Source organism: Haliaeetus leucocephalus, unplaced genomic scaffold (assembly GCF_000737465.1).
Source record: "Haliaeetus leucocephalus isolate CR32 unplaced genomic scaffold, Haliaeetus_leucocephalus-4.0 Scaffold315, whole genome shotgun sequence".
In the NCBI taxonomy this organism is placed as follows: Eukaryota; Metazoa; Chordata; class Aves; order Accipitriformes; family Accipitridae; genus Haliaeetus; species Haliaeetus leucocephalus.
This window is the reverse complement of record NW_010972751.1, coordinates 69,936-84,666: the sequence shown is the minus strand read 5'-3', so window position 1 is coordinate 84,666 and position 14,731 is coordinate 69,936. Positions and strand designations below refer to the sequence as shown.

The 14,731-nt window shown below is 57.5% G+C and overlaps 1 protein-coding gene and 8 non-coding genes across 9 annotated transcripts; 2 read left to right on the top strand and 7 right to left on the bottom strand.

The window, feature by feature from the left end:
- Positions 1-76: 76 nt before the first annotated feature.
- On the bottom strand, positions 77-148 carry TRNAP-UGG. The gene has a single exon. It is a non-coding gene; the product is annotated as a tRNA-Pro (tRNA).
- Positions 149-1,497: 1,349 nt separating this feature from the next.
- Positions 1,498-1,569, top strand: TRNAP-AGG. The gene has a single exon. It is a non-coding gene; the product is annotated as a tRNA-Pro (tRNA).
- Positions 1,570-2,018: 449 nt separating this feature from the next.
- Positions 2,019-2,090, bottom strand: TRNAA-UGC. Its single transcript has one exon. It is a non-coding gene; the product is annotated as a tRNA-Ala (tRNA).
- A 513-nt stretch (positions 2,091-2,603) lies between these two features.
- TRNAA-UGC lies at positions 2,604-2,675 on the bottom strand. The gene has a single exon. It is a non-coding gene; the product is annotated as a tRNA-Ala (tRNA).
- A 368-nt stretch (positions 2,676-3,043) lies between these two features.
- Positions 3,044-3,115, bottom strand: TRNAP-CGG. Its single transcript has one exon. It is a non-coding gene; the product is annotated as a tRNA-Pro (tRNA).
- A 5,576-nt stretch (positions 3,116-8,691) lies between these two features.
- On the bottom strand, positions 8,692-8,988 carry LOC104834131 (beta-keratin-related protein-like). Its single transcript, XM_010571249.1, has one exon. The coding sequence runs from the start codon at positions 8,986-8,988 to the stop codon at positions 8,692-8,694; it is 297 nt and encodes a 98-aa protein (XP_010569551.1).
- Positions 8,989-14,125: 5,137 nt separating this feature from the next.
- TRNAS-GCU lies at positions 14,126-14,207 on the bottom strand. The gene has a single exon. It is a non-coding gene; the product is annotated as a tRNA-Ser (tRNA).
- Positions 14,208-14,326: 119 nt separating this feature from the next.
- On the top strand, positions 14,327-14,399 carry TRNAM-CAU. The gene has a single exon. It is a non-coding gene; the product is annotated as a tRNA-Met (tRNA).
- Positions 14,400-14,642: 243 nt separating this feature from the next.
- TRNAM-CAU lies at positions 14,643-14,715 on the bottom strand. The gene has a single exon. It is a non-coding gene; the product is annotated as a tRNA-Met (tRNA).
- Between the last annotated feature and the right edge of the window lie 16 nt (positions 14,716-14,731).

The following is a 14,731-nucleotide window of genomic DNA, read 5'->3' as shown; positions in this document are numbered from 1 at the left end:
TTTCACTCCCGCGCAGCCGTGCCCCTGGTGCGCCACGGCCCCACGCGGTGCTGGGGAAGGTGGGTGCGCAAAAGGAGGGCTCGTCCGGGAGTTGAACCCGGGACCTCTCGCACCCAAAGCGAGAATCATACCCCTAGACCAACGAGCCGGGGTGCCGCACCCCCTTGCACCCCCAGCCTCTGCACCCCACGCACTTTTGGGGGGACAGCCGAGGCTGTGTGTGTCCCTCGGCACACTCTGGGAGCACGGAGGTCCCTCTTGCTGGGGCCGGTCCACGGAGCCAGCCGCTGGAGGTGGCCACGGGGCATCAGTGCCCAGCATCTCCGATTCCCACCATCTCCGGGGGTTTTCCTCCTCCCAACCATCTCCCTGGCTCTCGCAGAGGTGGAAACGGCCGGTGCTTTGCAGCGTCAGCCCCTGCCTTTCTTCCTGAACGGGGGGTCCCCCAAAGCTGATGTCCCCCTCTGACCTGGCTTTCTCTTTGCTCCCAGAAGATCCCTGTCACTGCTTCTTTCCCCAGCCCCCCGGAGCTGCTGACCGTGGGGTTCGGGGGTTTGCAGGCACTGGGTGTCTCTTGGGTGGCCCAAGCTGTCAACAGGGCTGGATCTGGGCCAAGCCAAGAGTAAGGTTTTCTGGACTCAGACCCTGGGTCAGCAGCTCCTTATAGCTGTGCCAGGGTGGGCAGCTGAGCTGCTGTGGGAGCCCTGGCTGCAGTGCCACCACCGTGCCGCACCCTGCGCCGCAGTCCTGGGCAGAGCTGCCCATCGGGGATGCCCCCTTGTCCGTGCCCCATCCCCATAGGGGCTGTGCCCAGTGGTGGGGGGCCAAAAGGAGGGCTCATCTGGGAGTTGACTCTCTCACACCCTAAGCGAGAATCATACCCCTAGAACAACGAGCCAGGGTGCGCAGCTGCCCGGGTACCCCCACCCTGTCCCGGGCACTGGGGTGCTTTCAAGGACAGCACTGCCCAGGGATGCCAGGGTGCCAGGCACACCTTTTCAGGGACAAGCCCTGCAGCCAGGCCCTGGGGAGCAGAGTGGGACTGAAGTTGTGTGTGGGGATGCACTGGCCACCACAGAGACTTCCCTGCTTCCCAGGAAAACGTGGCAGCAGGGACAGGTTGGGACAGGGGGAGGCAGAGGTGCACATGGAGCCCTGCAATGCCTCGGACTGGGGCTGTGGTGGCCCTGAGACACGAGAGGCACAGGATCCCATGGGGTTTTCCAGGTTTTGCAGACGTGGGAGAGGGGAGCAAACAGCCACTAAGGGGAGCGGGGTGGGGAGGTGTGGACCACTTTCCCAAGATGGCAAGAGGCTCCCCATCATCGCCCTGTGCCACGTCCCCAGGGGGCTGGGGGAGCCGATGGGCAGAGAGCAGAGGGGAGGGAGAGGGCAGTGCCCCGGGGCAGCCCCCACCTGCGCTGGGCACCGGTTGCCATGTGCGGTGCCCGAGGCCGTGGGGGACAGGATTGGGGCTGGGTCCCAGCTGTGCACCCCGGCTCGTTGGTCTAGGGGTATGATTCTCGCTTAGGGTGCGAGAGGTCCCGGGTTCAACTCCCGGACGAGCCCTCCTTTTGCGCACCCACTGCTGGGCACAGCCCCTGTGGGGACAGGGCTCAGACGGGGGGACGCTGCCCTGCACAGGAGGGACAGGCGGCCTCCCCAGCTCAGCTATATCCCCTCTGCTGGGGTGGTCCCGCCAGTGCCAGGAGCGAGGTGCTGCCTGCTCCTTGCCCTGTGGGCAAAGAGACACAGCTCAGCCATGGCCTGGGCTCGTCCCCTCCTGGGTTGTGAAAGGGCTGTCGGGGCAGAGCGGGGCCCTGCTGCCACCACATCCCGCTGGGCAGCTCTGCCCAGGGTCAGAGTCGGATAGCAGGGAAAGGAAACGGCCACCGGGATTCCAGGGAGCAAGGATGAGAAACCCTGGTGCAAGAGGGAGATCAGCTTTGGGGATGTCCCATGCACCAAGAACTGGTACGTTTCCTACGGGCTACCGGACGTTTTCAGGAAGGAAAAGCTGGAGATGCTGGGGGTTGAACCCAGGGCCTCTTACATGCAAAGCAAGTGCTCTCCCGCTGAGCTACATCCCCCTACCAAGGAATGCCTGGGCAGGCTGTACTGTCCCTGGCACTGCAGCGGCAGCATCCAAGCTGCTAAAACCAGTGCCAGCTGAAAGAGAAACCCACAGCACGGGGTGCCATTTGCAGGCAGGTGGGGGGTACACTGGGCTGACCATTCTCTACCAGGTCTGCAGACAGCAGCAGGGATGCAGTCCCCAAAGGAGGGGTTGTCCCAAAAGGAGGGCTCGTCTGGGAGTTGAACCCAGGACCTCTCGCACCCAAAGCAAGAATCATACTCCTAGACCAACGAGCTGGGGTGCTGCACCCCTTTTGCAGCCCCGGCCCCTCTGCCCCCCACATTTTGGGGTTAGGGATGCAGCTGAGGCTCTGGTTTTCCCCCAGCACACCTGCAGCCTACGGGTGTTGGGAATCAGCTACAGGCCAGCCATGCCTGCAGGCAGCCCCAGGGCTATTTTAGGGGACCTGGGGGGCCCTTGCTGTCCCACAGCTGGCAGGGAGGGGGTCTGGGCAGGCAAAAGGACATGGAGATGCTGGGGGTTGAACCCAGGGCCTCTTACATGCAAAGCAAGCGCTCTCCCGCTGAGCTACATCCCCTCTGCATGGGCAGGCGTGGGGGCCTGCACAACTCCCCTCCCCCCCCACCACTGACCCACCGCTCACCCCCCACGGCCCTGACCCCAAAAACAGGCCCTCGGGGCACACGCTGATGGCAGCACCCGCTCTGCTCTACGGTGCCCAGCGCTGCCTCCAGCCGCCCTTTCCCACCCCTTCCTCCATCCGCCTCCCTGCCCATGCCCCTGGCAGCCCCTCGCTGATGGCTCTTGGGGGTCCATGCTGCCCACGGGGACCTGCCAGCCAGGTCATGGCACTGACCTTGCTGTGTAATGTACCACTGCCCTAATCGGTGCCCTGGTTATGTCACAGCCCCATGCGCCACGAGGGAAGGTGGGTGCCCAAAAGGAGGGCTCGTCCGGGAGTTGAACCCGGGACCTCTCGCACCCGAAGCGAGAATCATACCCCTAGACCAACGAGCCAGGGCAGCACTGCTTATCCTGCCCTTGGCCCCTCTGCTCCACCCACCCGTGGTGCTGGGCACAAGGTGATGGCTCCTGGGTGTCCCCATCTCCCACCACCACTCTTCAGAGACCTATTTCACATGGTCCCAGTGCTAATGATCTCCCTCTCCCCTGCCCCACAAGTGCTGGGGCGGCTCTTTGACAAGGGACAGGAGCTGTGAGTGCCGGGTTACAGGCAAATTCCCCCGGCCATTCTTTTTTCCCATCTCGCAGGTGCTGCCAACCCTGCGTCGGGGTCAGCAGGGTGCTGGTGCTGGTACTCCCATGGGTGCCATGTGGGGCAGGCCTGGGAGGACAGCTCCCGGGCAGGACAGGGCGATTTTTTCTGGACACAATCCCCAAGGGCAGAGCTGCCTGTAGCTGTGCCAGGGTGGGAAGCCAAGCGGCTGTGGGAGCCCCAGCTGGTGGGGACTTCCCTCCATGCAGAACAACCACAGGGGGAACAGGGCAAAGAGCTGATTTTCAGACAGCCCACCCGCAATAAGCCTCCAATGCTACTTATGTCACTTTGCAGGCTGTGCCAGAGCAAGGGATCCCTCCTTGGGGTACGTCCAAACCCTGTGAGCTGACCCAGGGGAACCAGGAGGAATGATCAGCGATAGGCAGCGTAGGCAAGCCTCGCTCCTCTCCCCTGCCCTGCAAATCACAGAGGTGTGGGGTGGAGCGGGCAGGGGGAACACTGCACCCCATGATGTCCAGGTCACATAACTCCCCACAGCTTCCTGGCTCCTTCAGCCCCACACATCCAGTGCTAACAACAGCCACCTTACACAGCGATAACCAGATCGCCCTTCTCTTTGGGAAACATGCAGACACCTAATTCTCAGCAAACGTGAATTAGCAGCCCTTCAATATTTAACTGAACAGTTCTTGAGTTTGAAACTCAAGTCCCCAAGTATTTCACTCCCAGGACCTTGTAAACCGTTGGGATTTGGGATCCGCTTTCATTGCGCTCATCCCTGTCTCTCCCAAAGGACTGCCCACCCCAACGGGAGAAGCTCAGAGGAGAAGGGGGTGTAGGACAGCTGGGAGTGATGTCTGGCAATGATTTGGGCTCAGGGTGAGGCATGGTGCTGGTGGAGCCAATAGGGCTACGGGCTCGCTGGGGTGCAAGCCCTGTGAGCCCCACTCCCACAGGTAGCACCAGAAGGGCCAGACCAGGATGCCAGCGCCTTTTGATTTGCATGCTTCTTCCCCCATGACTCACACGTGTGGGTGGCCTGTTATTTTCCTGCTTTATGGGATTTCCAGCCCTGGGGAAGAACCAGAGCCCTTGTTGGAGCCATCGCCTGTCTGGCACCCCAGGCTGGTGCAGGGTCTTTGCATGGCAGGGAGGGCACCCCGGGAAACCGCAGCGAGCCTCTGCCCTGCAGTCAGTCCATGGGTGCCTGGGGTGGGATGTTGTCTTGGTGGTGTCCTCTCCTCCCTCTTATCCCAGCCATGCAACCACTTTCTCTCCCCTTCCTGAAGTGTAAGAGCAGGTGTTCTCTCTGCTTTGGTGGGAAAATGAGTTGCAAGGCTTTGGTCAGCAAGGAAGAAGATTTTTACTGGCAAACAAGTCCCATCTCACTCTGCCATGCCTGCAGGCTCCCAGCTCCAGGAGCTGTCTCTCCACCTGGCTGGCTCCAGGACACATGTCCCCTGGTGCTCTGGCCAGGAGTCCATGCCCTAGTGAGGATGATGAGGGATGCTGCCTGTTGAGGCCCGTTTGCCCTCCTGGCATTGTCCTCAGCTTGGTGCATGGGTGCTGGGGTAGGATATGCCTTTTGCAACCCAGCAAAGGTACAGGCAGTGGATCTGTCTCTTCATCCTGTCCCACTGCTGTGAGTCACCAGGATTTTTGTCTTCTCATCTGGATGTGCAGAGAAGCCACAGATAGATGTGCTGGGATTGTGTAGACCCAGCAATCACCCAGCCACCACCAATCCCTCCACCCTATCACCAGCCCCATGCCGCTGGGGGCTTCCACTCCTGATGGTCCCACTCGCTTGCTACTCACACCAGTCTTCCCTTTTCCATGACAACTCTCTATGCTTCTCCAGTTGTTTCAACTCAAACCATGACTTCATCCCTCCTTCCCACCTCTTCCATCTCCGGGGGGGACAAAGTACCCACCACTGCATGAAATGCTCACTGGCTGCTTCTGTTGGCTTCCCCAAGCAGGCAGATGCAGAGAAACCTGTTGTCCCCATGGTTACATGCACCCCAAAGAGGAGATCGACACCCCCACGGATGTGACCTTGCAATGGGGAGCTACCATCATCACCTTCCCAGGCCCTGTTGAGCTGGAGTACCCCACCGTGATTCGTGCACTGTAATTTCTGCTGGTGGTGAAGCTGACTTCACCAAAGCAAAGGACAGAAGAAACAAAATGAAGGGAAACAGGGGTCTCCAGGAAGCAATGACTGCTGTGGGAGGAGGATGCTGAGTGACAGCAGGGAGAAGCTTTCCTCCAAGGACATGACCAGGTGAGGGAAGATGGGAGGTGAGCAGAAGACATGAAACACAACAGATGTAGGCATGGCCAAAGGGTTGCTTTTGGGCTAAGCTCGAGGCTTTTCTGAGAAACACTTCTGCTGCTGCTGTTGAAAGCCATAAGTAGGCAATGCTGGGACCAAACCCCAGGACCCAGCTATTTCCCTCCATGTGCATACTTCCACCTGCTAAGCATTATTTTTCATCTCAGCCCTGTTTCTCACCAGGACCTTTGGCTGCACTGTCTTTGCAAGAACCTGTATTTTAGGGCCTGATCAGCAGGTCTGTGGGGTCCTGCCCTGGGCAAGTGCTGGCTGGGGGGTATACGTGGTGGAGTGAATTCAGGACGGCTCTTGAGCTGGGAGCCAAGACAGCACAGCTCCCAGCCAGGAGTCACAGTACCCGTGGGAGACAGGGTGCCAGGTCCCTTAGGACAGGGAGCCCTGCAGGGCACCGAGGTACTCAGTTTCCCGACTCTGTCTGCACTATGGCATCACAATTTTCAAGTCAAATCAAGGACCTGTGTGGATTTTAGTCTCCTTTGAGACACTGGATCTTCAGAAAAAAAGATCTGTATAACCTCACCAGTGGAGTCATTCAGAGAAAAACCACATAAAAATGTCATTATTCTTTCCCCCTGCTCCACCCTGAACTGTCCTATGCAGCAGACTGGTAGAAAACAGTTGCATAAGCCCCAGATGACTGCAGATTTCTAATGAAGCTTTTGCTGGAAATCCAATGCTTTTCCTCATTGCAGTGTTCAGGAGAATATTGCATCCAATCTCCACAGACAATTTCTGGAGCTGGGATAAAAATATCTGAGCAGTACTTGGAAGAGGGATGTGAAACCACACCTGTCTTCTCCTGGTGCTCTGACTGCTGAGCAATTGCCACGTAAGTTTTCTCCAAATTAGGAGCACCTCTGTGAAGATCTGCTGAGCAATAAAACCAGTTGAGCTTGGTCAAATGCTTTTGAAGACCAACATGCTTTCAAGCTCAGCATAATCCCTCATTATAAACACTCATAAGCTTTATGCAAATTGTCATGCTACCAAAATGCTTAAGGTATGAAAGATTTAAACAGTACCCATGGAGGACTTAGTTGCACTCTTATTCCTCCTTTCATCGGCTGGAAAGGTTCTGCTTGATGATACATGGCATCTTAAAAAGAGGCTTTACTCAATGCCTGGCATCTTTTTCCAGAGACACCTGCACCCCCTCCCTGTAAAACAATTATTGTCCAGTTCTCTTATGTGTTCAACTAAAATCTTGGGTCCTAGTCTTTGGGAAGATCTCAGCATGGAGCTCACTGTGCCGTGGCTGGGGCCAAGGAGGGAATTATCCTTGTCCTCCTCTAACTGACCAGCTCACAGGCACAGGACTTGCAAGTCTCTGCACTCAGCAGCAGAGCAAAGCTCCCTGCACAGCTCCAGTCCAGCTTTTGCTCTTGCCTCTGTGTCTGGAGCACATGGGAAATTAGAAGTTTTTCTTCATGTCCTTATTATTATTTTTACGTATCTTTCCTGATGGCATTACCACATGTCTGAGTGTCCATCATGCTTGGTGTCTATCAGAAATGTTAGGATGCCTCTCCCCATGGCACCTCTGATCAATCAGTGTTCAGTCACAGGTCTCAGCAAATTTGGGCTCCCAAATATCTGTGTGTCCAGAGGAAACCTGGGTAACCCTGCACCGTGTTTCACATTGCAGGCACCCCTCCTTCTCTGACAGGGCCAGGGATGCTACTGTGGCATGGGCTGCTGGACAAGGTGCACCCATGTCCACGGTGGGATGCCATTCCCTGAGCCGTCATACTGAGCTAGCAGGGGGACACAGGTATATTCAGCTCATGTTATTCATAGGGCTCACTCGAGGCAAATGTCACACCTGTACATATGCATGTCTATGCGTGCATGCAGCAGCACAGAACAAAACATTTCTGCTGCTTCGTTACGAGGTACAGCCAGATGCAGACACATCACATGCTTCACTGGCACCTGGGCTATCTATGTTTGAGTCAGTACGTACTTATTTGTATAAGGCCTCTCTTGCCACAGGCTGTTGTAAAGACTAAGAATAAAGAGCCTAATGCCTGAGGTCTTGTTTTGCCCTGGTGTATCTTAGGAATTTTTTACTCTTCATCATCACTCATAAAACATTGTGTGAGTTGGGCATCAGATGACCATCCAAAGGAGCATCTCCCAAGAAGCCCACTTCTGCCTTTTTTCCCTGACCCCATATCCATCCTCCTTAGCTTACCCAAAAAATTGCTGCAAAATGCAGGGTAAATGCCATTTTGAAATGTCAAACCTTCAAGGGAACGGGCAACAAGTCTGCTCCTGTGGGAAGTCCTCCCTAAGCAGGTCCTTGCTATGGGGCAGCAGGAGAGGTTTCCAGGCTGAGAAAGTTGCCTTCAGGCTGGTCACAGCAAAACCACACACTTATGTCAGCACGGTGCGGAGCTGAGGAGCAGAAACTCCCATTTCAGACAAAAAAGAAACCTCCCTCCCAGCAACAAATTGCCTCCAAAGCAGGTTACCCCTCCAGACCAGAGGCACAAGGAACACCAAAAGACTCAGGCTATGATGTAGCATGACTTTAATGAGAAGGAGAAGGAAAATAAACCAGTTCAGAGTATGAGAAGTGCATTTCCAGTGCTCGGTAAAGAAATGGATAAACCCCACTCCGGGACAAGCCAATCCCTACAAGGTGTTCCTCTGCCCCACCACCCCATGACTATCATCTTCCGTCTACAGCCTGCTATAAGCATTTTCGCCCAGCCAGTAGTAAATGCTGTGTAGCACTGCAGGGTGTGAGACCTACATGGAAATATAAAGTAAGGCTTAGCGAGAGAAAGGTATACAGAGGCACGGTCTCGAGTGACAAGCTCGCATGGCTCTCTTCCTCCTGGGGGGGGCTGCAGGTGCCCCCCACAGCTGGGAAACCCACGGGCACTTCCTTAGTCCTCTTCCCCAGTCTTGGTCCTGTGCTTTATTCGTCCTTCCCGACACGGCCGCTCTGCTGGCATCGGCGGGAGGAGGTGACGGCGGGGGACACCCCTACAGCCCGCTGCCCAGGCACAGCAGGCCCCCCCTCCCCAGCCCCCTGGGACTGCCGGAGGCCACAGGGACCCCACAGCACCGGAGGTAGCTCCCGACTGCCGCCGACGCCGTGGACCCCACTGTCGTGTTTTGCGGGTAGGAGCTGAGGATGGGCCCGGGCAGGGTGACCACGACAGTGGGGGGCTGGATGACGGCGGTGGAGTCCCCGCAGCGACGGAAGCAGGGCTGGCTGCAGCTGGTGGCCAGCGGCTGGGGACTGCAGGAAGAGGGCAGGCACAGGTCGTAGCAGGACATCGCTCGGCGAGGACGTACACCTGAAAGCCAGAGCCAGGGCATAAATGCAAGGCAGCGGCTGGTCCGTCCCTGCTGAGCCCTCATTCAGCAGCTCCCATAATAGAGGTGCAGGAGAACTAGCTAGAGGGTGAGCTTGGATGGTTTAGAAAGCCCGAAGGAAGGCTTTCCAAATGGGCAGGAGCCAGCTTCCCCCTTCCCTCGCCCCACAACCCACTTGGGAGAAGCGAGGAATTTGGTTTGAGCTGCACGTCTGGGGAAGCTGGAGGCACCAGATGCTGCGAGCACTGAGAGCAGACCCACTCCTGCACGCTGCCTGCCTTCAAGCTGACAGCAAGCCTTCAGCAAGCGAAATGCTCACCGAGATGCATCTAGTTGTAGCAAAACCCACTTAAATCAATACAACATGAGTGAGCTGGACTTAATGCAAGCTGAGCTATCCCATCCCAAAACATAAGGGACCTCTGATGCCCTTCCATAAATGGGGACACATCAATCCCTCCAATCCGGGCATGTGCTATTCTGTTTTTTTCTTCAGCAAGGAAAACCATGCAGGCTGCACCTGGCTATGTGGTTACGGACCCTGCAAGCCCTGCATCCCGCAACCCCCTGAACTCCTCATTCTGGAGCAGAAATAAACCCTTCCCTGACACCCTCCGGAGGTGGGAGGGAGGCAGGTAACAAACCTTGAACTCTTGCGGAGGACCGGGCACCAGGCATCGGTGAAAGCAACAGCTCAGTGGGGAGGAGACGGAGCCTGTCTCGACTTACCCAGACGGAGGCGGCGGCGGCAGCTGGGAGTAGGTTGTGGGGCAGGGCACGGAGCGGGGTTTTATACGGTGCCCCAGCCCCTGGGGGGGAGCGGGTGCATACCTTCCGCCTGAAACTCCCCAACAACCGGCAGTTTTCTCCTGGAAAGCTCCCCCGACTGATTAAACAGTTCCCTCTTTCATCTGTCATGTTTTGCTTCCATTTCATACTGAGTAAGATTGAAATGATTTGGGCTACAGCCATTAATTACCTTGCTTCCTAAGGCCAAAGTACATTTTAGGTCTTATGCCACCAGGCAGGAGAGTGTTTCAGCAGAATTTAGGGCAGGCGCATCCCTGGCGCATCACTCCCCATCTTCCTCCGAGCACAACAAATTCTGGTCCCAAGTCCACCTGAGGTGAGCTCAGGGATGTAGGCTGAACACAAGAAACATGCATTTGTAGGTAAAGCCTGCGACAGCGGTCTCATCGACCGCAGGAAAACCGGGGGGGCGGCAGGGGTGAGGGTGCTGGGGGACCATGCACAGCTGGGAGAAAAATGCTGGAGGACATTTCTCCTGCCTCAGCTGCCCAGGTACTACAGATGAAGACTTGAGCAAGCCTGGCATAAGCAAAACGTTATGCTTTTGGATCCACTTAGAGGATTTTGCCTTTTTTTTTTGTTATTATTCCTCATGTCTGAGGTATGAATTCTGGTTGGAAGGCACATCACATTTTACAAGCAAAGTAATCATGGGCTCTGGAGTCCACCCCTGAAGGTGACGCACGCCAAAAGTGACTGATTTTGCACCGTGAGCTGATTTCCGAGGCCAAGAACTTTTCCATCCCGCTCTTTGGATATGCTAACAGCGGTGAGCCAGAAGTTCACAGCTATGCTTCCTTGTGATGGAGTGACATCATCAAGACATTTTTAATTACAGGCTGTGGCGTGGCACCGGATTGCTCTGCTGAAAGCCTGTTAGCTGCTAAACAGCCAGGGAGTGCAAAAGTCCCTACCTGCACTTAAACGTGAATCACCTGCATGTTGGGGAGAGGGAGTCGCTGACATGGTCCCAAGCAGGGGAATGAGCCATCAGGCTCTAGGGGCAACTAAAGTTTGAAGAAGGCTTTTCATTTCACGCCAGCGGAGCCCAGATGAAGCCACAAACATCATCTGCCCCAGAATAAACCATGGCAGTACGAGGGCACATGTACTATGCATGTGTGGAGCCAGGGGTTGTCAGCATTGCTGTTAAAGACATGCCTTGTAGGGTTTTGGGGGTCATTTTAGTTCCTAGGGTGACTTGGTCTTGCAGAGCCATGGTTGATAGCACTGAATTGACCCTAGTGACTCCTCCCTGCCCAGCCTGCAAGGACAAAAAAGCCTTTCAGAGGTGCTGCGGTCAAGCCCAGCTATTTTTATCATCATTCGGGAAGGGGAAAAAGGAAATCAGCTTTTCCGAGGTGCAGTGGAGGACACGTGCTTCAAACAGAACCAACCTTACAGCCTGCTGGAGTAAGGCAGAAGGCTGTGCTTTCATCACAACCTCCTAAATGGCAATTTGGTGAGCAGGAAAAGATAAGGCTTTATTTTAAGCTTTACCTTGCTGCTTTTTGCACCAGTCTTGAATAATAAAATGATGCCACAGGTGCACCTTGGACCCACAGCCTAAGAATTAAACCCTTCTTTTGCCAATCAGGGTTTCTTCCCCTTCACTAATCATCTTCCATCTTTTTTTTTTTTTTTGTGCCTCTGTGCACTCCTGTGATCCCAGGGAAGACAGCCCTTCCTGGGGGAACTCCCTTCCAGGCTTCCAGACACAGGCTAGGATCTTTTGATTTGCAGCCTCACTGTGTGTTTCAGTGTTGCAACCCAGTTTAAGTACTTGAGGTTCTGCTCACATTGGACCATCGTGTCCCAGAATATCATCCACAGATGCAGCAATGCTTGAAATAAATGCACAGGGGCATTTAGAAAGGGTATGTTGCTGAATGTGAGCAGATCTGTGTACTGAAAAAAGTCCTTTGCCTGGAGAAGGGGACAGGGGAAACAAAAGGCACGTGTCAGAAGTTAAAATAATCAGATTTGTGTAATGAATGAGATTAAAACAAAGGAAAACCATAGGGGAAAGAGCTCTTCCTGGAAATGCAAGTATTTAGGAGAAATACAAGGACTGTTTTTTCCAACCCCTATTCATTTCAGGGAATGAGCATTTTCTGCTTGAGACATGACTTTCTCTGGAGGAATGACAAAAATGAGAAAATTTCACCAAACCAAACACGTCAGACCGTTTTCTTAACTTCTGCAATGGATCCAGGATGTGTGGCCATCTCAGCCCAGGTTCTTCGTGCAGATAAGCCCAGGACAAATACTCACTATATTTCCCTTCCCATCCCCAGCCCCAGCAGCACTTTGCAACTCCAATTTCACCGCTCTGCATTTTGATTTCCAACAACCGAAGGGCTGGAAGTCTCTGAGACCAGCTGGAGGGTGGAAGCTTGCCCCTGCCCCAAAAATGTCTCCTGAAAGCCAAATATGAAGGTACATTTTGGAGCAGCAACGGACCCACTGCATCCCATCTCCAAGGAACGCCTGCATCCAGTGCACTCTCGCCTGGGGCTTGCCCCGGGGTCTCAGAGACCTGCCGGCAGCAGGACACGTGGGGACCGCTCCCAGGCGGCTGATGGGCGAGCGGGACACCCCGGTGCCAGGAAGCAGCATCCTGACGCAGACAGACCCACCCAGGCGGCTGCCCCTCCACCGCAGCCACGGAGCATCCTTGGCTGCCCGCGTCCTCGCCGGGGTAGACCCGGGGTGCTTCAGGGCCACTGGCTGCAGCCCGGGGAGCGAAGCCCAGCCGGTGCCGCTGGGGAGAACCAGGCTCTGGCTGCCGTGCGCCGCCCCGGGGCCGCAGATGATCCAGTTCCATGCCGCCACACGTCCCCTATAATTGCTGGGTCCCAGGTGGGCTGATGCTCCACAGCGTCACCCAGGCTGGCACGTCCCCCCCAGGAGGCCGCGTCACCGCGCACCAGGGCAGGGGCGCGTGTCTGCCGGGGCGGACACGGCCCGGCAGGGTCCAAGGGTGTCCCGAGGGAGTCAGCTTGTCTCCCCTCCTGGCTGCCTCTGCCCTGCAAGCCCCCAGGTCCCATCCTGCTGCAGCAGCCCCCAGGCCGCGCACCACCACCCGAGGGGGAGCCCGCACCCACCGCCCCTGCCCACGTCCCCCTCTCCAGCTGCAAGTGGGTGTTCCTCTGGGGCTGGAACCCCCTGCACCGAAACCCATGCCTTTTCCCCAGGAAATCTCCCGCATCCCTCCTGTAGGGCGCCTGGCTGTCCCGGCACGGACATCCCCTTTCCCGGGGCGGCGAAGCCGGCCAAGCACCGCGGCGTCTCGCGGCAGCGGGACGGGACGGGGCCGGTGTTCCCCTGCGGCCCTATGACTGTTTCTGGCTCGGGAGAGGCTGACGGAGGGTCCCCAGGGGCATCTCCCCAAGGCACGGCAAGGAAAGGTGGCCCTAGGGAAGGTCGAAAAGCCAGAGCAGGGCTCGCAGCACGGGCAGCTGAGACCGAGCGTCCTCGCCTTGCCTCGGGCCACGGCGCTGCTTGGCCACAGCCTTGTCTGCGGAAAGAAGGGGTGGGAGCGGGGAAGGCACCGGCAAGGCTGGCGCAACACGTTTCCCCAGGTGCGTCGAAGCACAGACACGCTCTGAGAAACGCGAGGCTTCCCTCTCTGCAAGACCGCCGGGAATTCGGCAGCTAAACACCTCCCAGCAGGCGGTTTTTTACCTCTTTCCTCTTCACCTTGCAGCCGCTCACCCTCTCCTCTCCCCAGCAACCTCCACTGCGAGCACTGCTGCAGACAGGGGAGGGAGCTGCCAACAGCCAGCAGCCGTGCCATCCTCAGGAAAAGCACCTCTGGGGCGCGGGGATGGCTCAGCGAGACACACCTTTGTCCAGGGCTGGCTTTTGGCTCCCGTGGGCGCGACAGGGCTTGCGTGCGAGGTGCAGAGAAGAATAAATTGGCTGCCAGACAGCAGAAGGGAAGAAAGCGGAGCCCAGGCTCAGGGTGTGCCCGCGTCGCTGCCCGGCCGGCACGGCCAGCCTCTTGCTGCCCTTCCCTGCCCAGGGTTTGGTGCTTTGCCTCCTGGAGGAGACGCAGCTGGCTGGCAGGAGGGCTCGGGGAACGGGGGGGCACGGTACCCCGCTCCTGCACGGGAGCGTGGGGCCTGGCACGTTGCACGGAAGAGCAAGGCAGGTCCCCAGCAAGCGGGAGCAGCGATCCAGGGGCAGACGTGTATTTAAGCTGGCAGGGCAAAACAGCGAGTGGCGGGAGGGAGCCGTGCACGCCAGGGACTGCACCAAAAGGTTGCCCCTGGGTGGGGTCCCGCGACGAGGGTGGGATTCGAACCCACGCGTGCAGAGCACAATGGATTAGCAGTCCATCGCCTTCACCACTCGGCCACCTCGTCCTGCCCCGCGCCGCGCATGGCCCCGCCCCTCCCCGCCGCCACCGGGCCTCGCCTCAGTCCGCGCCGCCGGTACCCGCCGCGGGGCCGCTGAGGGCCCGGCCCGGAGCCGGCTTGCCGTGGCCCTCTTAGCGCAGTCGGCAGCGCGTCAGTCTCATAATCTGAAGGTCCTGAGTTCGAGCCTCAGAGAGGGCAGCGCTTTTGCCGCCCCTCCTGGCGGGGGAGAGACGGTCGCGGCGGCACCGGGCCGGTCTTTTTGCAGGGCCGCCTCGCCGCGGAGGGGGAGTTGCGGGCCCTGGGGCGGGGGGTATGCAGGGGAGGGTCTCGGGTGGTGGTGGGACAGGGCTGGGGCCCACCGCAGAGCCCTCTCAGGCGGCCGCGGGGCAGCAAAATGGCGCCCCGTCCACCACTGCCAACCAGGAGGGGCGGCAAAAGCGCTGCCCTCTCTGAGGCTCGAACTCAGGACCTTCAGATTATGAGACTGACGCGCTGCCGGCTGCGCTAAGAGGGCCACGGTAGATCAGGCC

What these genes read in the sequence shown, in the direction of transcription:
- LOC104834131 (XM_010571249.1), bottom strand. Translation starts at nt 8,988, where the DNA reads ATGTCCTGCTACGACCTGTGCCTGCCCTCTTCCTGCAGTCCCCAGCCG.